Genomic DNA, 24192 nt, shown 5'->3' with positions numbered 1-24192 from the left:
AGGTTAGGCGTTCACTTAGAATCAGGATGAGGTTCATTGAATCAGATTGGGCTGAGAAGTGGGTCTCTCCTAGTACTTCAGACACACATTTGTTGATGTGCTCCCTCCCAATAGTCAGTGTAACTCTGGTTTTAGCCTACGCACAATATAAAACAGAGGCTTCCCCAGTGGCTCAGCCGGTAAAAAATCTGCCTGCAATGCAGGAGACACAGGAGACATGGATTCAATCCTTGGGTCGGGAAGGTCCCCTGGAGAAGGAAATGACAACCCACTCCAGTATTCTTGCCTGGAAAATCCCATAGACAGAAGAGCCTGGTGAGCTACAGTCCATGAGGTTGCAAAGAGTCGGACACAACTGAGCACATAAACTCATTACTCATTAATATAAAACAATGAAACCTTATAAATATTTAAAAAGTAGTAGAGGGACTTCCCTGCTGGTACAGTGGATAAGAATCTGCCTGCCAATGCAGGGGGCACGGGTTTGATTCCTGGTCCGGAAAAATTCCACATGCCAAGGAACAACTAAGCCCATGTCCCACAACTGCTGAGCCTGTGTGCTGCCACTACTGAAGTCTGTGCGCACTAGAGCCCATGCTCTGCAGCAAGAGAAGCCACCACAATGAGAAACCTGTGCACCACGATGAACAGTAACTAGAGAAAGTCTGCATGCAGCAACAGGGACCAATTAATTAATTTTTAAAAAGTAGCAAAGTATCTGGAACATATAAAGAACTCCTGTTGCTGTTAAGTTGCTTCAGTCGTGTCCGACTCTGTGCGACCCCATAGACGGCAGCCCAGCAGGCTCCCCCGTCCCTGGGATTCTCCAGGCAAGACCACTGGAGTGGGTTGCCATTGCCTTCTCCAATGCATGAAAGTGAAAAGTGAAAGTGAAGTCGCTCAGTCGTGTCCGACCCTCAGCGACCCCATGGACTGCAGCCCTCCAGGCTCCTCCATCCATGGGATTTTCCAGGCAGGAGTACTGGAGTGGGGGTGCCATTGCCTTCTCTGAAAGAACTCCTACAACTCAATAATCAAAGACAAATAACTCAATTTAAAAATAGGCTAAAGGAACTTCCCTGGTAGACCAGTAATTAACACTGCACTCTTCTACTGCAGGTGGTGCTGGTTTGATCCCTGTTCAGGGAACTACAATCCTGTATGTTATGTAGTACAGCCATAAAAAAAAAAAAAGGACCAAAAACTTGAACAAACATTTCTGCGAACAAAGTACATGAATGGCCATAAGCACATGAAAGTTACCCAATATTATCAGTCATGAGGGAAATGCAAATCAAAACCTCAGTGAGACACTACTTCATACTCTTCATGATGGCTGTTTTAAAAAAAAAACAGAAAATAACAAACGTCGGGGTTTCCCTGGTGGTCCAGTGGTTAAGAATCTGCCTTGCAATGCAAGGGACACTGCACTGGGTTTGATCACTGGTCTGGGAAGATCCCACGTGCTGTGGGGCAACTGAGCCCATGTGCCACAACTAATGAGTCTGCACTCTGAAGCCTGTGAGCTGAAACTTCTGAGCCCACACACCACAGCTGCCGGAGCCTGTGTGCCTGGAGCCTGTGCTCCACAAGAGAAGCCACAGCAACAAGAGACCCAAGCACTGCAACTAGAGGAGCTCCCGCTCAGCACAACTAGAGAAAGCCCGTGAGCAGCAAGATCTAGACGCCAAAAATCAAATAAATAAATATTCCAAAAAAAAATTCTGGGACTTCGCTAGTGGTCCAGTGGCTAAGATTCTGAGCTGCCAATGCAGGGGACCCAGGTTTGATCCCTGGTCAGGGAACTAGATCCCACATGCAGCAACTAAGAACCAGCGCAGCCAAATGAATAAATAAATATTAAAAAAGAAAAATTATCAAGTGTCTGAGCTACTTTGTAAAAAAAAAAAAGAGAGAAAATAACAGATGCTGGCAAGGATGAGGAGAAACTAGAACCCTTATACACATTGGTGGTGGGAATGTAAACTGGTGCAGTCACTTTGGAACCATTAGTGATTCCTCAAGAAAGTTAAACTTAGAGTTACTGTTTGACCCAGCAATTCCACGCCTAGGTACATATGAAGAGAACTGAAAACCTATGTCCACAGAAAAACTTGTGCACAATTATTCATAATAGTCAACCAAATGTCCATCAACTGACTAACAGATAAACAAAATGTGGTATATGCTAACAATAGAATATTATTTGTCTGTAAAAGAATAAAGTACTGGAACTTCACCGGTAGTCCAGTGGCTAAGACTTTGTGCTTCCAATGTAGGGGGACTGGGTTCAATTCCTGATCAGGGAAATAGATCCCACATGCAGCAACTAAGACCCCATGCAGCCAAATAAATAAATATTTTTAATTAAAAAAAAAAGAATGAAGTACTGACACATGATACAATGTTACAATATGGCTGAATTTTGAAGACATTATGCTCAGTGAAAGAAACCAGACAAATGAGATTAGATAGTGTATAATTCCATTTGTGTGAACTGTCTAGAATAAGCCAGATCTATAGACAAAAAAATGGCAGGGCTTCCCTGGTGGCTCAGACGGCAGAGCGTCTGCCTGCAATGCAGGAGACCCAGGTTCAATCCCTGGGTCGGGAAGATCCCCTGGAGAAGGAAATGGCAACCCACTCCAGTACTCTTGCCTGGAAAATCTCATGGACGGAAAAGCCTGGTGGGCTACAGTCCATGGGGTTGCAAAGAGTCGGACACGACTGAGCGACTTCACTTCACTTATAGACACAAAAAGTAGGTTAGTGGTTGCCAGAGGCTGGGGAGAAGGGAATGGGCGTGACTGCTAGTGGGTGGCAGCTTCTCTTTGGTGTGATGAGAAGTTCTAATATTAGATGATGGCGCTGGCTGGTTGCGGAACCTTGTGAATATACTAAAAACCACTGAATTGCCCAAATCAAAATGGTGAGTTTTGTGGTGTGTGAATTATACATCAATAAAAATAAGTGGCAGAAGTGTATGCAAGGTTAATTGAAAGAATTAAGTCTAAGCATTTTTTGAGGGGAGACCAATATAACTTCAAATTTTAAAAAAGAAAAATGGCTACCTTAATGGTTCTGTTTCCTCATCTGCCAAATGGAGATCACCTTTTCTGCTCCTGGGGTTGTGAAGGGACCATACACACTGAGGGAAGCCACCGACCGAGCCACGTACGAGATGTTCCTATCCCTGCATCTGGATAAGGCTCACCCCTGCGTGCTGGGCATCTTCCCCACAGCCTCATGTAGTCTTCCAAACAGCCTGAGAAGGAGGTTCCAGCAGACTCACTCTGCTGATAGGAAGACATGAGGGGGGTTTCCATGCCTGGGGCCCACAATTCTAACAGAAAGAGCCGAATTTGATGTTACTCTGTGGGACTTTGGGGTGGATGCTCCAGACCCTCACCTCAGCGTCATCTCAGGGAATGGCCCTCAGGGCCAGTAGGTTTGTTTTGTGGGAACATGGCCCTTATGGGCATCAAAACTCTTTTTTGTGACCATGTCCCATCCTACGTGGGAAACCTCAGCAGGTCAAAGCACAAAACTGCGAGAGCAGCCCCTTCTGTGGAAGACAGCCCTCCTGAGAGAGGAGGGGCTCAGGGGCTCTTGGGACTGAGCCCCGTCTTGGCAAACCTTCTCCAGACCCAAGCTTAGGTTTGCTTTCATTTTTTCACTGATGGGGCTTTCCCTGTCAGGATGCCACTCAGCAAACACCTCCTATCCTTGGTCAGTGAGTGGTCCCTGCATGCCCCACCAGGGCCAGCCCCGCACTGGAGCCACAGCTTCAGTGGTGAGCAGAGCAGTGTCCACCATAGAGCCACCATGACCAGCCCTGAGGACTGACTCGAGCAAGCAATAATAAAACCAATAAAATGTTTGCAGGTGACCGGGGTGCTGCATGAGAGATGTACTGTTGCATGATGGTTGTTTCATGACAAGGTGCTCTGCAGAAGGGGGCCAAGGGGGTGGGGCATGAGGGGTTCTCAAGGAATAAAGAACACGTAGGAGAGGACCTGAGGAAGGAGGCTCAAGCAGGTGAAGAGAGGCAACGGGGACACTCTTCCCAGAGGTAGACGCATGTGCAAAGGTCCCAAGGAAGGAGGGGGCTGGGGTCCTGCTGCCTGAAAGAGCTCTGAGCTTGTGGTGGGGGTAATTCTGGAAGTTTTATCTGATTAGGATTTGCCCTCTTCCTAAGAGCAGTGGGGGGCGGTGGGGGGCTTCAAACTAGGCAGAGTTCTCCACAGACAGCTGGTAGCCACGGGGAATGAGACCGCAGCAGGTTAGAATTTGAGAGAAGGTGGAAGTCCAGGGTGATGGCTGATAAGTGTGCTGATCTCAATGTTACTTAAAGGTGGAGCCAGTTTGCCTTGATGGGAGCCACAAATAATGAATGGAGGTGAAGCTAGGCTGCAGGATTATGGTGTGAGCCTTGGGGCAGGCGCGTACCCTAAGACAAGAACACTGGAAGGAAGGAGCCAGCTTAGCCATCAGTGCTGGGGGGAGACTCTGGAGTATGCCATGTGGGGGCTTTGGGGGTGGGCCTCAGGTCTGGGTTCTGAATCAAGCTGCTCTTGCAGGTCAGGAGCCGACAGACACAGACCTGCATGGTGGGGAGGTTACCCCACCCACCTCCAGGAGAGGAGAGGTGTGACAAGGGGAAGCCTCAGTAAGTTCTGAGCCCTTCCATGACACAGCCAGAACCACAGCAAACAGGTCGACCTCTGTCCACGCCAGCGGGTCACAATTAAGCAAGGATGCCCCCAAAATCAGAGTGCCCCAGGAAGAGGAAGGGAGCAGCTGTCAGAGCAGAGAGGCCACCTATCAAGAGAGGAGAAGGTCTGAGACTGGTGAAGGGCTGGGAGGGGAGGGGCTGGAGAGCTGGTGTGAAGGGCTCGGGGGCAGGGGGGTGGGGAGGACCCAAGGGGCTGGGGAGGGGATCTGCTCATCAGAGCGGGTAGAGGTGTGTCCACTCTGGCCTTCCCTGGGTTGGCTTCCTGTAGAAGCCCAGGCACAGGGATGCCCTCCCAGACTCTGGAAGGTCCTGGCTCCCAGCATCCCAGAAGTAGGGTTCTCAGGGCCTGGGATGGCCACACTCAGCACCGACACAGACAGCAGCCGGGACAGTGTGTGCCCCAGTGTGTTCTCTGCCCAAGCCCTGCCCCAAGACAGCCCTGGGACCCCCAACTTCCCCAGTGGCCCAGTAGGAACAATGGGCCTACAGAAGTGGGGGAAAGAGAAAGAGACCAAGGCTGTGGGGACAGTCGGAAACCCAAGAGGGGCAGCCTCAGATGTAGGGATCAGCAGAGGACACGGGTGACATTTGCCACGTTGGCGGTGGCTGGAGACTATACCCATAGACACAAGCCACGCCCATCACAGACTCAGCATCCTTTATTGCACAGCGAGACTGCAGTCTGTCACTGGTGTGGGCGCAGGTGGAGAACCTCTCAGCAGCTCGGCCACAGGAGGGTGAAGGCGCCACGGCTGCAGCGGAAATCCGGCTCTGGCTGCTCCGATCTGGGCTCCACGGATACCAGGCGCCGGGCCCCGCGCTGGGTCAGGGGGATGCAATCGGACACGCGGACCTCCAGGGCCCGTCCCTCCCTGAAGGAAGGAGGTCAGGGTCAGGATGGGCCAGGCCCCTCAGATAGGCAGCCGCTGCCCTGCCCGTGCCCAGGGACTCACCCCTGACAGTGCGCAGCCAGCACCCCCACCAGCTCCCCGATGCGGTTGTCCAGTGGCGGCTGGGAGCGATGCAGACACACCACCAGGTCGTCATAGCCCCTAGCGTGCAGCACCACCAGCTGGTCCCGCCCGCTGGTCACGCTCAGCCCCGTCACCTGAGGGGGGCAGGGTCGCACGGTGAGGGGTGTGGCAGGCCCTCCACCCCGACCTTGCATTCTGGAGGGCCCCAGCATCCCAGGAACACATGTCCGCCCCTCTGTCTTCCCCTCCCAGCACTCTGCCCTCTCCGGAAAGCCTCTTCGAGCTCCAGTCCTCCATCCTCCCTGCAGGCTCTACAGTCCTGCTGTCCCCTCTAGGTCCCCTTCCTCCCTTTCTGGTCCTGCCCATTAAGGAGAGGGTTGGGCAAGGTGCACCGCACAAGAGGACTTTTGCCGTGATGGAATATTCTAGATCTGCGAAGTCTAACATGGCACCGTTGCTCACCTATAGCTTTCTAGCACCTGAATGTGCTGGTGCAACTAAGAAGCTGAACTTTCATTTTTCTTTCCTTGTCAATTGCATTTAAAATATCCACACTGGTAGTGGCCATGCAGATGGTCCCTCATCCTGAGAGTTATAGGGACCTCCAGCCTCAGTTTCTGCCCTGGGTTGTCCTTTGTCCTGAGGGAGTATGAGCTGTAACTCCAGGGGTAGTGGGCCATAGAGCTGGGCAGAGAAGTGAAGGGAAGGGACAGGGTCCCATGGGTGGCAGCCACACACTGCAGCCAGGACCATGTGGTCCAGGTAGGGAGGACCCCAGGCAGGCTCAGGTGCAGATGTGGGGAAGAGGGGCCATTTGGTTCTGCCCAAGAGTACAGCAGGAGGAGGGTGAGCAGGAGGAGGGTGAGCAGGCTGAGCATGGAGTTTGGGGCCCTACACCCATGGGCAGGCTGTTCAGTGGGGGCTGAGGGGAAGCTGCCATCCTGAGCCGATGCTGAGTTCTAGATAGCTCTGGTCATCCCAGGGAGGCCTGAGGTCAGGGACCCAGCAGCAGTGCCCAGCAGGACACTGGGCCCGCTGGAGCCTGGCGAATGCCTCTGCCCTCTCACAGGACTCACCGCGTCCAGGGGCACGGCCCGCATCACCCGGTACTGCCGGCCTGGCTCCAGCTTGTAGAGGTGCCGATCTGTGAGCAACAGTGCCCGGTCCCGGCTTTTGTTGAAGCGATTCACCTGTAGGACGGGTGGTTTCAGGGTCACTGCCTGGCCCAGGGGACTCCCCAGGAGGTGTGGCTGGAGGCCTCCCCTCTGTGAAGCCATTCTCTCACTAACTGGGTTGGAGCTGAAGTTTTTGAAGTTCAAGAGTAGTTGTGAAACCTCTTAGCTGGGCCTGAACCAGGGCTGTCATCAGCCAGCAGCCCTGAACCCACTGCTCACCTTTCTGACGTGGCTGGAGAAGAGCACGGCTCCAAAGCCGTCTTTTTCCCGAAGCGTCTTCAGTCGCTGAGCAAACAGGCCTGAGGCTGTGGGGTTGTCTGTGGCCTGGGGACAGTTGGGGGTTGCTTAGGGTGAGGTCGTGGGACCATGCGTGATTGACCACGACTCTTAACGAATCCGCACAGCTATCCTTGACCTCAGAAAACCTCATCATGTCATGCACGGGCCTCCCAGTGGGCCCAGCCACCACGCTGGGTTCCCTGAAGCCCACCACACAGACCTCTGCAGCCCTAAGGTTCTAGGCACACATCTGAGCCCCCCACACCCACCCACCCACCCAGCTCCTCAGGCCAGGCCTGGATAGACACTGAAATGGAAGGGACCTGGTAAGACCTGGCTCCTCCATGCTAAGCCATTCATTTGGGCCAACCTCACACCCCTGAGGCTTTGGCCCCTGCAGAACTGGGCGAGGGGGCCACTCACAGAGCCCATGTGGGCCAACGGGAGCCACAGTGTTGGGTTCTGGTCAGGGGGCTGTGCCTAACAAGGGGGTCTGTGCCTGAGAATGGGGGGGTTGAGAACGGAGGAAAGGGAGTGGGAGTAGGGTAGAGGAGGCTCTCAGTAAAGCCTACGTCAGCTGGTTCTGAGTGAAAACCCTTAAACTGTGGAGGCAAGGGGCAAGGACACAGGGGGACAGCCCACAGGACAGCCAGGCCCAGAGACAGGACAGCTAAGGTGGCACAGGCAAGGTCTCAGCCTGGAGCCCCTCCCTGGCAGCCAGCCCCTGCAGCCCCGACACTTACGGAGGACAAGTAGTCCCGGGCCCAGGCCCGCCGGCAGCCCCAGTCCTGCCGTAGCTCCTGCAGGGCCACCATGGCAGCCACCTTGGCCTTGATCTGAGCCATGTCCGAAGGGGGGATGTTCTTCACCAGCTGCCGGGCCCGCCACCTGGAGAGGGCCAGGTAGTCAGATGGACCGCTGTGAAGGCCTTGCCCCTCCCCACTCCTGGTTCTGCTCCCTTTCCTGAGAACACACGTTAATGACTTTTCACATCCTTTACCCCAATAGGAGAAGGCCAAGCCCCTCAGCCTGGCACTGGCCGCCTTCTGTGTCCCAGCCTCCCTGGCTCAATGGAAGGTGGCCTCTCCTATTCTGAGCACACTGGTCGCCCTTCACACCTTGTCCTAAAGAATTCCTAACTCAGCCTTCAAAGCCTGGCTCAGTTACAGAGTTTCCCCCACTTCTAGCTTCAACCCACCACCCATTCTGCAGGGCCCTAGGAAGGAGATAAAGGCCTGCAAGCCCTCCAGATGTCCAGAATAGTGCTGGAGACATTAGGAATCTTCTAGCGGTTGTGAGGTGTAGGCTGTCAATGGATGCGCACAGCCCTCTGTCTTCCTGTTTATCCAATGGGACTGTGTGTCTCCTAGCTGGCTCTGTGGGGTTCAGATGACCTGGTCCAGGTGTTCAATGGGCTCTAGCTGAGTGGAAAAGACCAAGGTGGGCGGGGGCGGAGAGCAAGTACCTGGAGAAGAGGGCCTGGCAGATGTCCTGGAAAGGCTGCAGCACGGTGGGCGGTGGGGGCCAGACGAGGTCACGGCCATAGTGCGGGGGCTGACGCGCAGCCTGGAATCGCTGCTGCAGCTCTGTCAGGTGAGCACGCACCTTGTGCCTCCGGAAGCAGCTCATGATGGTGTAGATGGCCCTCAGTCGCCGGCAGCGCCTCCTGGCCAGCGTGCCCCGCCATGCCTGGGGGGCCGGTAGGAGGTGGTGCTCCTTCAGGCTGTGCCAGGCCCCACCTCCTCACATGTGCTGCTGTGCTGTGCTTAGTCTCTCAGTCGTGCCCCATTCTTTGTGACCCTATGGACTGTAGCCCTCAAAGCTCCTCTGTCCATGGGGATTCTCCAGGCAAGAATACGGGAGTGGGTTGCCATGCCCTTCTCCAGGGGATCTTCCTAACCCAGGGATTAAACCCAGGCCTCCCACATTGCAGGTGGATTCTTTACCATCTGAGCCACCAGGGAAGCCTCTCCCTCATATGGGGAGATCCCAAATTGGAGGGGTACCCTGAGAATGTGACCATCAAACCCAGACTGGAGACCCTACAAGGTAAGCAGCCCAGTGAACTCACAGATTAAAACCTGACTTGAACAGACTGAGGATATGATTGGGGACATGTGGTTACTGACTGGACGGGACACAGGAAGTCAGTAACAACTTTCTAAATCCTATTTCTGGGATGGTGTGGTGTTGTGTCATGTTCTTAAAAATAACCCTGTGTGTTAGAGGAGATATCAGAGGTAACAACAAAATGCAATGTGTCATCATTCATTGGATTCTGGGTTTTTAAAAGACATAACGGGTCATAGTGGGACCCATTCAAATTTCTTTAGGAAATTTGAATACGGCCTACATGTTAGATATTCAGCTATGTAGGTTATATTTTATCAGTGTTAGTTTTCTTGAATGGGCTAATGTTGGTGTGATTATAAAGGGGAATGTCCTTGTTCTCAGAATACACACCTGATGAAGGATTTAGAGGTCATTACTTTATGTGGCTAGGGAAAAAATACAAATATATGGGTATCTGTATGTGGATGTGGAGAGAGATAAAGACAGACAGAGATGGGGCAGTGGGTGAGAACACATAACTGTAGCTATCCAGGTGAATGGTACATTGTACGAATCTTTCCAGTTTCTATAGGTTTGAAATGTTTAAGTAAAATGTTATGAGAAGAGGTGGGAGAGTCCTTATCCTTTGGAAAGGCATACTGAAATGATTATAAACTAAATGACTTGATTCAAAATAACAGGAATGAAGGTGAGGTGTCTACACAAAACCACAGGGGTCATAAAGCAGGGCAGTCAGAGTGTGGGAATTTAGTACACCATTCTGCCCGATTTTCTCCAGGTTTGAAATATTTTAGGATAAGTAGAAGAAAGGAAGGGAAAAGAAGGAAGTAAAGGAGCCAGATTCCTGATTATCTTGTTTTGAGCACCTGAGCCTGAGGCTGGTGGCCACAGGACAGAGGTGACCTGAACAGAAATCCAAACTTTTTGCTTGTCAGTTTCAATCTCCGTTTGTCACCTGTGAGCAGGGGACTTCTCTAGTACTTGGAACAGTGTCTGTGGTCCCCTCAGTGCACGCACAGCAAACCCCCCCCCCCCCCGCTCCGGTGGTGCACACCCATCTCTCCCCTACCCCCAAGTAATGCTCAGAGCGCTCTCCGGCCCCCCTCTACACTGGCCCTGGCGGGCGTCCAGCCGGCCGCACCTTCTGCAGTAGCAGCACGATGATGGGGATGAGACAGGCGCGGCTCTGCTCCAGCGTGACCAGCGTCCGGGGCGAACGGATGAAGACCTTGCTGTGGCCAAAGGCCACGTCCCCCTGCAGCCCATGCTGCTCCAGGAGAGCGCCCACGGCCGCCTTATCTGAGCCCAGCAGATGATTCGGCCACGTGTACTCACAGGTCATCTTGTACCTGTCACGGCAGGACCGGGCTGTGGGCGCTGGGCCCTGGGGAGGGGTGTGGACCTAAACCCCCATCCTCTTCCCCTCTCCTCCCCTGACCCTCTCCCTCCTCCTCTCCTCCCCCTCCTCCCTCCGACCCTTTCCCCCAAGCCACTCCCACTCCAACGCCAGCTCCCTGCCACGCCCACACCCCGTGCCACGCCCACACCCCTCCTTGCCACGCCCACTTCAGTCCACCCTGCCTAGTCCCACCCCTTGTGTCACTCGAGGGGCCTCCAAGACTGGCAGTGTCCCCGGGTCAGCAGCATCCTGCAGGCTTCCGCACTGACGTCTGAAAAGTGCTCGTTGCTTTGGGCACCCCCTGCGGGCTGATGGAACTTCTCAAGGACCAGTCCCCCGCCATGGGAGAAGGGGCCGTACCTGAGCAGGAATCGAGGATAGGGCTGGCGGGAAGCGAAGCCTGCCCTGCGGACCCTCACGTTCTCCAGCAGCCCCAGGTATGCGACCTGGTGGCGACAGTGGCCCTCGTCCAGCTTCCCGGCCACCTTGTCCTCGTTGGGCTTGATACAGCGGACGTAGAAGGGCTCCTGTGAGGACAAAGGACACTCGGAGAGGCCAGTGTCACAGCCCTACAGTTACTCAGTTACTGGACAGGGGCAGCGAGGAGCTCAGGCCTGTCTCTAACCCTCCATGCTGCCATCCATAGGGTAGAGGATCTCTCAGGGGGACAGGGAGGCCCAGGGGCCAAGGGCAGGCAGAAGGGCAAGGCCAGCCAGGAGGAGAGTGGGTGTGAGGGCATGGTGGGCAGAATGGGACCTGGGAGCTCCAGTGCTGGGTGTGGGCAGGGTGCTGGCCCACATTCAGGTCCTGACAGTGCAGCAGAGCCCCTCAGCCCTTCCTCTTGCCTTCCCAGAGGCCCTGCAGAGTCTCTGGACATTCTACTATTAAGCTGGCCCTGGCATCCTCCCGCTGCCCTCTCTGACTTTGGGCCCCAATTTCTGCAAGATGGGAGTGCCACTTTCTTGTCCTGGTGCCTCCAGCTTCCAGAAAACTAATCCTGGCTCCAGGCAGGACCAGGGCTGGGCCAACTCAAGTTCTGGGTGAGGTCTCCCCTAGCCCATCTCTGAGAAGCAATGGGGCCAGGGGAAGGCTACAAGGATCTTGTGTTTACTCAAGCCTTGGCCCGGCTCAGGGCATCATAACCTGAGCAGTGGCAGGTCCCTTTCTGCTGGAGGAGGTATGGCTCACAGCAGACAGGAAAGGAACACCCTCTTATGATGCACAGAGGCAATGGAGGACCCAACCTGACATCCAGGCACAGACAGAAGAATCTGGAAGGATCCAGATTCAAGGTGGGGGGGGGCCGTACCTTGGAGGCCAGGTTTTCCACCAGGGCCACCATGGAGTTCTTGAAGAGTGTGCCGGCCGTCAGGGGGCGCTTGGTCACCTCTGTGATGTCCTGCTGCCCATCTGGCCACATGGCCCGCAGGGTGGGATCCTTGCTGTGGATACAGGCCGCATGCCCAGATGCCCTCCAGGAGGACAGCCCCCACCCCAGCTCGGCCATGTGTAAACTTCAAGACCTTGGGCTGTGAGGATCAGACAGAGTGTCTGAAGGCCCTTCCAGCCAGAGTGCCTGGGCCTTCACTGTCTGGCACCCACACACATGCCCAGAGAGCCCCCTTCACCTGTTGTACAGCAGACGCTTGAAGTCCTGGAAGAGGAAGTCTCTGTTCTTATCAATGAAGCCCTCCACAGAGTACCTGGGGGAGGGCCAGGGGAGGGCCAGTGAGGAGGTAAGGGGCTTCTGACCTCCTAGCGTGCCCCTCCCCCTCCTCCCACCTGGTCAGCCTCCCTTTCTTTCTCCTCATGTGCTCTTCTTCCTTCCCCTCTCCTGTCTGCTTTCCCTCTCATCATATAAGACCTCTTCCCTCAGATGTTTCTCTCCTGAAAGATGAGTCAAGGGGTTATGCCCACGGAGCCGAATGTTGCATCACTGAATCCTGGCTTTAGCACATACATGTGACATGGGACAAGTGACTTAAATTCTCTGTGCCTCAGTAGACATCACACCCTCAGAACAGTGCCTACTGAGTTTCCATAAATAAATGTCAGCGATTGCAGTTACAACCAGGAACTCCTGAGTCATTGGTCTCTTTGGCTTCTTGGCCTGGAGAACCTCAGATTCATCATTCTAGCCTTTGCTAGAAAGCTCAGTGCCAAAATCTTGGCTTCACTTGCAGTTCCTAGAAAGTCTCAGGGCCATGGGATCTGACTTCTGGCAGCTTCGTCTTTTTGATTCTATTTCTTCTCCTCATGAAGGACATGTGGGAGACTTGTGTCTCTCTCTGTGAGTCACCTCAGATCCAATTCTGGGTGAGATGTGTGACAGGGGAATTAATAATAATCATGGCCACTTCTGGAAGACACTAGGGACTTTGGTGCTCAGTGTGTGGCCTGAGGACTGGCCATGTCCACCTGGCCTGGGAGCTCATTAGAAACACATCATCTGGCCTCTCTGCTCCTCCTCGCTGACAAAAGGTGACAAGAACTGGCCCCAGGGCTTCCCTGATGCTCAGTGCTAAAGAATCTGCCTGCCAATGCAGGGGACGCGGGTTTAGTCCCTGGTCTGGGAAGATCCCACGTGCCACAGAGCAGCTAAACCCATGCTCCACAACTGTTGAGCCTGGGAGCCGCAACCACTGAAGGCTGTGAACCCTAGAGCCTGTGCTCTGCAACAAGAGAAGCCACCACAGTGGGAAGCCCGTGCACCGAAACTAGAGAGTATCCCCTGCTCTCTGCAACTAGAGAAACGTCCACACAGCAACAAAAATCCAGCACAGCCAATAAAGAAAGAAAGAAAGAATTTTTAAAAAATAAAAGTACTGGCCCTGGGTTCAGAACAGAGGTCCCACCCTAGCTGCACCTCTGAATCTCCAGCCACTCTACCAGAAATTGGCTTTTTCTTTTTTAAAGCTGCCCAGAAGATTCTAGGATGCAGCCAGGGCTAAGAATCACTATCTTAAAAGCCCTAATTGATACTTCTCATTTGTGAATCTGGTGAAGAGCATATTTCCAGTGTCTTAAAAAGGGGAGGGGGCGGTGAGGGGGAAACCAGACGCCCAGTGGGGGGCCCTTACGTGACATCCCCTGCGTAGTGCTTGATCCGGAAGTCTCGGCCAAACTCCATGGTCTTGTCTGTGGGGCAGAGCTATGGATGGGGACAGCACAGGTCAAGACCTAGAAGGTGTGGGGGGATCTAGGGGAGAAAGGGGAGACAGCCCTGCAGAGGAGGCTGAGCCACCACCAAGACCCCCTACCCACCCCAAGACAGGCAGTGTGGCACCGTGGGGTGCCCGCCAGTGCCGGGACCAGCTGGACGGGCACAGGGTGGGGAGACCGCAGGGGCAGAGGGGCACCTGGCGGCTGGTATAGTGTGGGTGGTGGCGGTGGTGTGTGTCCAGGGTCTGCAGGAAGATCCGGTCAGTGATGGGGCCCGCAGTGCTGCAGGCCTCATCCAGCACAGCGAGGATGCCCCGGTGGGGCCGCTCCACCAGGTCCACGATGGTGGCGTTGTTGAAGTATTCCACCTGTGGCAGGCAAGCAGGGCAGCTCCCGAGCCCTGTCCGCCAGCCTCCTGCCTGTGTTCCTGCCCAGTGTCCACATCTTACAGCCCTCCTCTGCACACCCGCCGACCCAGCACCGTCCCTCCCCCCATCTCCCTCCCACCCGGGAAACGCGGGTGCAGGGAGGGCCGGGCACCCACGGTCTGCCAGGCGATGCCTTCCCGCTCGTATTCCTCCTGCTCCTGCTTCAGGATGAGCTGGATGAAGAGCTGCTGCAGCTTCTCATTACAGTAATTGATGCAGAACTGCTCGAAGCTGGAGGAGGGGTGGGCAGAAGGACCGTTCAGAGTCATGCCTCGACCACCCACACTAAGGCTTTGGCTCTGTGGAGAGTGAGTGCAACCAATAGCAGCTGTGCTATGCTGTGCTTAGTCGCTCAGTTGTGTCCAACTCTTTGTGACCCCGTGGACTGTAGCCTGCCAGGCTCCTCTGTCCATGGAAGTCTCCAGGCAAGAATATTGGAGTGGGTTGTTATGCTCTCCTCCAGGGTATCTTCCCAACCCAGGGATCAAACCCAGGTCTTCCACATTGCAGGAGGATTCTTTATCATCTGGGACACCAGGGAAGCCCAATGAATAGCAGGGATCCCCCCAAATAGATGCCCTGAAGATCGCCTGAGGGGTCTGGAGCCAGGCACCCCAGTGGCCTCCCAGTAGGGGTGCATCTCTTACTCTGGGCTGCTCTTTTACCTGGTCCCTACTCCCTAGCCCACCCAGCACATGTGCCCTGAAGTGGATTGGGGAGTCCCTGTGAGGGGAAGTAAGCCAAGGTCTTGCCATCCCAGGCACCAGTGGGCGGTGGCACAGCTGAAGCAGGCTTGAAGACATGAGCCTAGGGGCCAAGGACCAACCGCGATGGACACTAGGCATCCTGTTCCTCTGCCCAGCCAAGCTCCCCAGGACTAAGAGTTGGGGTGGGGGTCAGAGTGTGGGATGTGGTGGCGGAACTACCCACCTATTGACGGGGAACACCTCAAAGCCATAGATGTCCAGCACACCAATGACTGTGTCCTTGCCATCACGCCGGGGGTCCCGGTCCCGGGGTTCCATGACATGATTAATCCGGTCCACCACCCACTCAAATAGTCGCTGGTACACTGCCTGGGGAGAGGCAAAGAGCCAGCTGCTTCTGACTGCCTCTGGCCTTGTCTCCTCTGGGAAGGCCTCTGGGGTTCCCCACCCACCCCCTAGAATACCTTGGCACAGGCATCCCGGGCATAGCTGGCCTCGGCCGCAGTGTGGCCCTTCTCAATGACCTCCCTGCCTCCAGAGGCCACAGTGCGAGCTAGTAGGCAGCGCAGCACTAGCTCCCGGGGTGTGGCCGTCAGCTCAGCCACGTGGTCCACCAACACTTCCTCGGTCACCGCCAGGCGCCCCTGCTCCAGGTTGTTCTCCAGCTCCACGAACTCAATGTTTCCCTGGTGATGGTAAATCGTCAAGAGTCAGGCTCTGTGTCTCAGAGGAGCCTGTACACTTATGCCCAGGGAAGGGAGGGCAGGGGCATGGGGAGCTGCTCCTGGAGCACACCAAAGCCTTCCCCAAGGCCTCCCACCGGGAATGTCATGTGAGCGGGCCCACCGTGTCCTCCTGTAACTGGTTATGTGCTGCCCACACCTCATGTTTCCTGAGAGAGAGCAGAGGCTCAGAGTCACTGAGTAACCTGCCCAAAGTCACTCAACTCTTAGGTGACAGAAGCAAGAGCCAGGTCTGCGTGTTTGTTGTCAGTTGCTAAGTTGTGTCTGACTCTTTGCAACCCCAAGGACTACAGCATGCCAGGCTTCCCTGTCCTTCTCCATCTCCCGGAGTTTGCTCGAACTCATGTCCATTGAGTGAGTGATGCCATCCAACCATCTCATCCTCTGTTGCCCCTTCTCCTCCTGCCCTCAGTCTTTCCCAGCATCAGGATCTTTTCCAATGAGTTGGCTCTTTGCATCAAGTGGCCAAAGTATTGGAGCTTCAGCTTCAACATCAGTGGTTCCAATGAAAATTTAGAGTTGATTTCCTTTAGTTGATTTCCTTTGATTGGTTTGATCTCCTTGCAGTCCAAGGGACTCTCAAGACCAGCAGTTCAGTTTGAAAGCATCAGTTCTTTGGTGCTTAGCCTTTATGGTTCAACTCTCACATCTGTACATGACTACTGGAAAAACCATAGCTTTGACTAGATAGATCTTTGTCGGCAAAGTGATGTCTCTGCTTTTTAATATGCTGTCTAGGTTTGTCATAGCTTTTCTTTCAAGGAGCAAGCATCTTTTAATTTCATGGCTGTAGTCACCGTCTGCAGTAATTTGGGAGCTCAAGAAGATAAAATCTGCCACTGTTTCCATTTTACTGAGCCCAAACTGTCCTTACCTGCTAAGTACAGGCTAAACTACCAAACGTGGACCAGGCACATTATGGGAACCCATAATCAAAACAACTTGGGTTTCAGCAGAGGCAGGAGAGGGCCAGTTACACTGCTGGGTTGTTAGAGGCCAGTCTTCTCCTTCAGGGGAGGTGCCCAGCCAGGCACCACATGGGGAAGTGGCTGCAGTGCCCACAGGCAGGCTCACCAGGTGCAGTATAGCGGCTAGGATCCGGTGCACAGAGGCCACCTCCTCAGGACTGAAGCCGATCACCCGCATGGCCTCCGTCACTGCCTGGTGGTGGCTCTTCTCATCGATGTCCATGACCTGGGGGGAAAAGGGCTCAGCACACCACTGCCACACTGAACCTCAATTCCTCTGCCTCAGTGCACTTGCTTGCCATTGCACCCCTTCCCCACTCTGAGCCCTGATTCCTCCAACTGAAAGCCTACAGAATCAGGCACCACCAGTCCTGCTGAGCCATTCATACCACCCTGGGCCCAGCTGAAGCCACTGGTCACCAGCCCCAGGGTTCTGGGACTAGGAGTGACTAGAGCCTGGGCTCCCTGCCCCCACTCACATTGAGCCCCGCCCCCTGGCGGGTGAAATTATACACTGCAGGGTTTCTCTGAAGGTGCAGTTCTTGCAGCTCCTCATCCTCACAGCCCCGCAGCACCTGGAGGACCCAGACATCCCTCTGTTAGGCCCCTGAGCTCCAAGATACGCCCCCTCCCACCGTACACCCTACCACAAACAGATGGCATCCTTCAACCACTGCTGACCCAACGAATGCATGGTATGAGTCAGCACGGTGATGGTGTGGACAGTGCCTGAGCCCAGGGAGGACTGACTTCTAGGTCAGACATGGTGTAGATTCTGAACAAGTCTGATGAGAACCCACTCGATGTGGTGTAGACACCACTAGAATCCAGGGAGATCCCATTTTGGTGTCAGACACTGTGTAGAAACTGCCTGTGTCCTGGGAGGACCTACTTCAGTGATCAGACATATGTAAATATGGCCAGTGTCCAGGCACCCACTTCAGTGAGTCAGAAAGGATGTAGATACCATCTCCAAGTCCAAAGAGATCCCACTTCAGTAGGTCAGACATGGTGTAGACACCACCTGAGGTCTCAGTGGGTCTTACCCAGTGTAGACACTATCAGTGCCCAGAAACCACCTCAGTGTCAGACACAGTGTAGACACTTCCCTGCCCAGGTCCAGGGAGACCCCACGTCAGGGCCAGATGAGGTACACACACTGCCATGTCCAGGGAATTCCCAGCCCAACGGGGGCGGGGGAAGACAGGTGGAGGGGAGGGGAATGGACTGTGGGTGGGGCCAACAGGACCCCCCTTGCAGGTCCCCACCTGCCGGCTTTGGCTCACCTGATAGAAGGCGTGGAAGTTCCTTTCGCCTACGTGCTGCTTAAGGACCCGCGACTGTGGAGAAAGGGACAGCTGGACTCATGCCTGGGACTGGCCCCATCCCAGGGACCTGTCCCAGAGCCCCCAGGACAGGGCAGGTAGGGGGTGGCGGTAGACCTGGCTATGGAGGGAGCCCCGCCCTGTGAACCTGAGACATCAGAGAAGGTCTGTTCCTGCCTGCACGGCACCAGGGCCAGGAGAGTCAGCATAGTGGGACGGCTCTGCCTGGTCCCCCTGAGAGAGGCCTGTGTGCAGCCCACCTGCCCAGGGTCTTGGTAGCAGGGCCCACCTTCTCCAGCAGGTAGCTGTGGATGTGTCCCCCCACGGGGTCTCCTTTGAAGTCAAAGTTGATGTCCATGTACTTGCCAAAGCGGCTAGAGTTGTGGTTGCGGTTGGTGCGAGCATTGCCGAAGGCCTCCAGCACGCATGTGGACTTGAGCAGCACGTCCTTGACCCTGCGTGGAGTGGGGAGGTAGAGGGGCCAGGACTATAACACGAAGACCTTGCACTCGGGACTGTGTCCCCATGCAGGATCGCTGCCTGAGGCTTCCCAATCACAGGAGGAGAGGGAATCTGAGGGCCCGGCCTCACCCTGCGCTGCCCCTTGCAGGCGCTTGACTCTGAGATGCTGGGAAATGCACCTGCCAGGCACTCATGCCGGTGACCTGTGAAGCCTTGAGCCTTGAAAGGCTCTGGCCCTCCTTCTCAGACCAAAGTTGTAGCCCAATGAGGAGCTGGATCTGGACACTTGGCACTGCCAGGCATGTGTGCTTGGGAATTTCCATCGCTGCTGCCACCCCAATCTTACCCCAACCCCCACCTTACTCCACCTTACCCCACCTTAACAGGAAGAGGCAGGGCTCTCACACAGGAAGCTGCTCCCACAGATCCCTGTTGGTGAGCTGCTGGCAGGTAGATAGGTCCTGGTTTCCAGGTTTCTGGCCCAGCCCTGACACTGGCCTGGCATCCAGGGCTTTTCTTACAGGCAGCCAACCTCTCTGCTCCCATTGGGTCCCCGTGAGGGCCCAGCACCTATCTGTTGGCCCTCTCCACCTCCTCCCTTTCCCATCCCTAGAGGAAGGGCACCCCTATGCTGGGCCTCGCCTCTACTTGGGTAGAGAGGTCCTAGCTGTGGGTCACTTAGAGTCTTACTGACAGCCACTGAACTTGGCCTGAGCTGGGCTCCATTGTGTTTCTTGCCCTTCATCAGGCACGAGACACAGGCCAGCCCTTCCCTACCATCCCCACCCCCACTGGCCTCACCTCTCTACCTCGGCCCGCTGGCTTGGGTTGGTAACGGCTGCGATGTATTGCATGATGTGCTTGCTGGCTTCTGTCTTCCCTGCCCCACTCTCGCCTGCCAACAGATGGACAGTCAGAGTTTTTGGCTGCTCCCCCTTAACCAGCTCCCTGTGCCCACCTGTACTCCCAGGCACTCCAACCACCACACCATCATTGACAAATGAAAACACTGGGACCCAGGGAGGTTGTGAGCTGGCACCTGGGCCCTGGATGCTAGGCAGGTACCTGAAATAACAATGCAGGTGTCCCTGGACCGGCGCTTCATTGCTCTGTAGGCGGCGTTGGCCACAGCATACAGGTGGGGTGGCCTCTCATAGAGCTCGCGGCCCTGGTACCTGGCAATGGCTTCTGGCCCGTACAGGGGCAGCTCCTGGTAGGGGTTTACGGACACCAGCACCTCACCGATGTATGTGTAGATGCGGCCCTTCTCGAACCTGGCACAGGCAGGGCAGGTCCTCAGTGTTCAGGGCCAAGGGGACACACACATAGATTCTGGGGCATTGGGCCCAGGTGGGAAGTCTTGGGGCCCTGGCCCACCCCCAGGGCTGAGGGCAGAGAAGTGCGTGGAGGGGAAGTGGTGGGGTTGACTTGAGTCTTCTGTTGCCATCTTGCTGGGAGCCTCACCCACACACAAGGTAGTGTTGGGGTCCAAGCTGCTCTCCATGGGGTGGAGTCACAGGAATCCTGACTCTCTGTTTTATCAAGGGACTGACTTGCCCAAGGCCACACTGGGCCAGGCAGAACTGGCAGCTTAGGTGATGGAGTTGAGCTCAGGGAGGAGATAGGGGTGAGAGGTGGAGGGAGGGACCTCCAGTTGTTTCCGTCTCAAGACCTGGGCGGGGACCCAGAAGCAGAAGCAGGACCCGCTGAGCCCCACCCAGACAGCAGACTGGGAGGCACTGGGAGGGTGCCTGGTGCAGCAGTGCCGCCAGCCCCACCCTGCACTTCCTCAGATCTCTCGACCCTCAGCGTGAACCTAGTCACCCGCGAGGGTGCCTGTGTCCCTTGTCTCCTGACCCTTGTGCTCTGGGAGGAGCCCCAGCCCCCGTGCTCCCCGCGGTGTCTGGGACCCGCCCTGTCCCTGACTGCCGGTCCCAGGTTCCCCTTCCTCCACTGCTTCAGACACAGGAGTTCTCCGGTTTGGCTCCCTGCACACCCAGGACCTGCTGGAGACAGACTCTCCACCTGCAAGCCATGTGGCCCCGGGGTCAGGGTCCCGGTGTTAATATGGTGATGGTAGTACCTATCTCAGAAGCTAGTTTGTAATCTGCTTAGTTCTGTGCCTCATACAACAGAGAAGCTCATTTCCGGTCTGACTCTCCATCCCACAACCCTGGCCTTGACTCAGGGCCTGTGGTGTCTGACTTCAACAATCTGGGCTCAGGAGGACCTGTCCCTAGGCTCTGCACAGTGGGTTACCATCTGCTCCTCATGGCTGTTCAGGGATGAAGCCAGCTCCTGCTGCCACCCCTCATCACCACCAGCAGCTCCTCCCTGCCCTCTGCTCTCCGGCAAATAGGGCCCCGTGTCACTTCTACCAGCCACACCCTGAAGCACCCCACATGTCTCTTTGAGAGTGTCATCTCAGTTTATCCATCTGCACCCCAGGGAGGAAACTGACCACTTCCCTTTGAGCCCCTAGGGCTCAGCACAGCCTCACTAGGAAGATGGAGCGGCCACTCGGTCCAGATGCCTGGCACCTGCCTGCCCCTGCCAAGAGGAAGGCTCAGGAGACACCTGGGCTGTGTGGGAGGCACAGGCCTGGGGAGCCTGCTCTAGCACTGGCTGACTGTCCTGGCCCTGAGGGGACAGTCCTTCCAGCCCCGACATCTCCCTGAGGTCACCCAGATGGTGGGCTGATGGAGACCAGTTGGGGATGGGGACAGGGAGAAGGGGAGCCCACGCCCTGGGTCTACCTGAGTTTCAGATTCTCCATGAAGTCTTCCATGGTCACTTGGTCCAAAAGCACAAAGTCGGGCTTGCCACACTCAGGGCCTTCATCGTCCTCCATCCTGCCGGCGGGGAAGCACCCAGGCCAGGTTGCCCCAACCTTCCTGTGCAGAGCGGCTAAGGGGAGGGGTGCTCTCGCACAGGCCCAGCCCTCCCTGCCCGCAGCCTCCCCGCCTGCCGCCCCAGCAGTGTGGTGAAGTAGGAAGTGGGTTCTTCTGGCCCCGGGAAGGGGTTGCCCTCCCCACTTGCTGTCCCCTCCCAAGGGGCTCTGACCCCTGCTTCCTGGTTCCCTCCCCTCCGGGCGTGCCTAACGGTTGAGGTTGAGGCGGTCAAGGAAACTCTGACCCTCTGTGATCTCACCCTCACCCCAAGCAGAGGAGCCTCTGCAGTCCCCGGCCCTGCTGGTCACTTGTGGGACCCTGAGAAGAGATTTCTTGCTGTGGTCCTGGCTACAAAACTCTGTGTGTCTGTCAACTCTCAGACCTCAACATCAACACTAGGTGGATTTTTAGGCTGGGCACATTGTACCTTGAGAAAAAGTCAAAGAATGCTGGTACCCAGGCCTTTGGGGCAGAAACCCAGGCAGTAATTCTTCAAAGTGTGCGAGACCACACCGGGATAAATGACAAATGACAAAGCCAGCTTCACGGCATACCCCGCCATGACCAGGGGCCTGATGTTTTGAGTTCATCATGCTGACATTCAGTCTTCCAGGCTTCTGGATGCTTCCTGGGAAGAGTCCTGTGCCCTTGAGGCCCACCTGCCTGTCCCTCTAGTAGTAAGGACAGGAACTGCTTCAGGAGCCCCCCGTCCCACCTCGGTCCTCACCGCACAGAGGTGTGGCCTGACTTTGCTCTATAGACCACGCAGCACCTTTAGAAGTGGCCAGACTGGCCAGCTAAGATTTTGACCACATGGGGTCCAGGATTGGGGTTGAGGAGGGGACAGTTCTCTCTTATCCCTCCCCTCACACAGGGAAGACAATGTTTCCCAAATTTCAGTCATCTCTGTACTACCTTTGGGATTCTGTACTCAAAGAGCTAGTTTATTTTGAAATATTGTTTGATATGCAAGGGTTTTTTTCGCTTCAAATACCTTAAAATGACTCAATAGACATAAGTTTGAGCAGACTCCAGGAGATAGTCAAGGAATGGGAAGCCTGGTGTACTGCAGTCCATGGGTCATACAGTCAGATATGACTTAGTGACTGAATTAACAACAGCAAAATTGTAAAGTGCTAATTTTCAAATGCCTGAACAAACCAAGCCTCGCATTATTACACACCACTGTTCTGAGGGGACCCTTCTGTTAGGATCAAGCTTTGGTTCCACCCTGTGCCAGGCCTGGAGCTTCTTTTGAGCAAACCCTGGTCAGGTTTTATCCTCCCAGTCTCTTAAAGTCACCCCCTTCATCCCCTGCCTCTTGGGCTGGTGCTTTTGAAGGGTTTTCCAGACCAAAGTTCAGGAGTATCTGGGGAGTTCTCACAGAGCCTCAAGGTTTCACTTCCCCAACCTTCAGGCCTCCCCAACCTCCTGGCCCGGGGTTTACATTAAATTAACACGTGTAAAAAATGATATGGTTGTTCCAGTGAAACTTGAGACACTGAAACCTGAACTTGATAAAATTTTCATGTCACAGAATAGTTTTCCCATGTAAAGATGTCAAGATTGTTCTTAGGTTGGGGACTGGCCTGTGGGTGGAGCATGCCAGATCCTACTGCTGTGACCCTGAACTGCAATCATGACTACTCTCTACACTCTGACAGCTTGCAAAAGGACTTCCCATTCTGTACCTCGTTTGTCTCACAAGGCTGATGACAGCACACCAAACTCCTTTCCCTTCCTGAATCTGGCTGGACCTCTGGGTCTGCTGGCCCCTGCCTCTTCTCAGGCAGGGAAAGTGGCGGCCCTATTTGCCACTTCCCCCGGGGAAGGGTGTGACAATCTGGGGCAGTGACTAGCTAACAGGTGGGTGAGGAAGGACAGCTGGGAGGGGCTCCTAGAGGCTGAGGCTTAAGTTTCACTGGTTATCTAGGTCAATTTCAGGATGCCACCCTCTATACAAGTCCCTTCAATAACCCCCACTCTGGCTCCGCTTGCTGATGCCATTGACCTGTGTAGCAGGACTCCAGTTCCTATTTCTTAGCTCTCCTACACAGTTGTACCCATTTTAGGATTTGCTTTTACTTTCGCCTTGTCTCAGAGCACACTAGTTTTTATTGTAGGGAAAGGTCCATCGAAGGGCCCTGGAGCCACCTGCATCCGCAAAGGCCACATGACCCAGCCTGAGGGTGCCTGTGAGGAGCTGCTACCTCTCTTTCTCGTCTACCGGGGAGGCTGCCAGGAGGGTTTCCCCTGGTATGCGGTTCTGAGGTGTGAGGCTTTCTGCCTCTGCCCCCTCAGGATGTAGCTGCAGTGACTCAGGGTGAAGGGCCCTTTCGGTACTTTTCCATTCATGACATCAGTAACAAACTGAATGTAAATATGGTTTACTTAACTTTTTCTGGCTCAATCAGCCTTGGCCTAACCTGCTGACATTCCTTGAAAAGATCACCAATAACAAGCTAAATAGGCTTCAATTATAAAACAATTTATCAGATGAAAAAGATCATGAGGATGGAGCAACTCATCATAAAAGTATCAATCCACACGCTGGGGTCTCAATACTTTGGTGTGTAACCGAGTCTGACCCACACTGGTATAAAGGACAAGAGCCAGAGAACCCTGTCAAGCCAGTGGAACCCACTCTGGGATGCAAGGTACAGCTCCTGATGACAGGTCCTAATGCTCTATCAACCACTCTGCAGTCTCAAAAGCAATGAGAATGGGGGACACCTCAGGGGCTCCCTCAAACTTGGCTGAAACTCCTTCAGGAAGGGCAGGGCCCTCCTCTTTGTATCTAACACACAAAAAAGAGAAACAGAGACTGTGCTGAATTACAAATTTTAAACTGTTTTATTAAATATCGCTTCT

At 54.8% G+C, this 24192-nt stretch overlaps 1 protein-coding gene and 1 non-coding gene across 2 annotated transcripts; one reads left to right on the top strand and one right to left on the bottom strand.

Moving 5' to 3' along the window:
* Positions 1-2542: 2542 nt before the first annotated feature.
* On the top strand, positions 2543-2614 carry TRNAC-GCA (transfer RNA cysteine (anticodon GCA)). The gene has a single exon. It is a non-coding gene; the product is annotated as a tRNA-Cys (tRNA).
* Positions 2615-5376: 2762 nt separating this feature from the next.
* On the bottom strand, positions 5377-21299 carry MYO1G (myosin IG). Its single transcript, XM_055589501.1, has 22 exons — positions 21187-21299; positions 19496-19704; positions 19232-19325; positions 18258-18423; positions 17930-17983; positions 17123-17218; positions 16750-16869; positions 15397-15618; positions 15156-15301; positions 14342-14456; positions 13995-14165; positions 13716-13786; positions 12264-12338; positions 11945-12077; positions 10996-11162; positions 10378-10585; positions 8629-8852; positions 7907-8051; positions 7104-7208; positions 6786-6899; positions 5689-5843; positions 5377-5607 (listed from the first exon to the last, which is right to left on the bottom strand). The coding sequence occupies exons 1-22, from the start codon at positions 21279-21281 to the stop codon at positions 5451-5453; spliced, it is 3042 nt and encodes a 1013-aa protein (XP_055445476.1). The 5' UTR covers positions 21282-21299; the 3' UTR covers positions 5377-5450.
* Between the last annotated feature and the right edge of the window lie 2893 nt (positions 21300-24192).

This window comes from Bubalus kerabau, chromosome 8 (assembly GCF_029407905.1).
Source record: "Bubalus kerabau isolate K-KA32 ecotype Philippines breed swamp buffalo chromosome 8, PCC_UOA_SB_1v2, whole genome shotgun sequence".
NCBI classification, from domain to species: Eukaryota; Metazoa; Chordata; class Mammalia; order Artiodactyla; family Bovidae; genus Bubalus; species Bubalus kerabau.
This window is presented reverse-complemented; position numbering and strand designations above follow the sequence as displayed.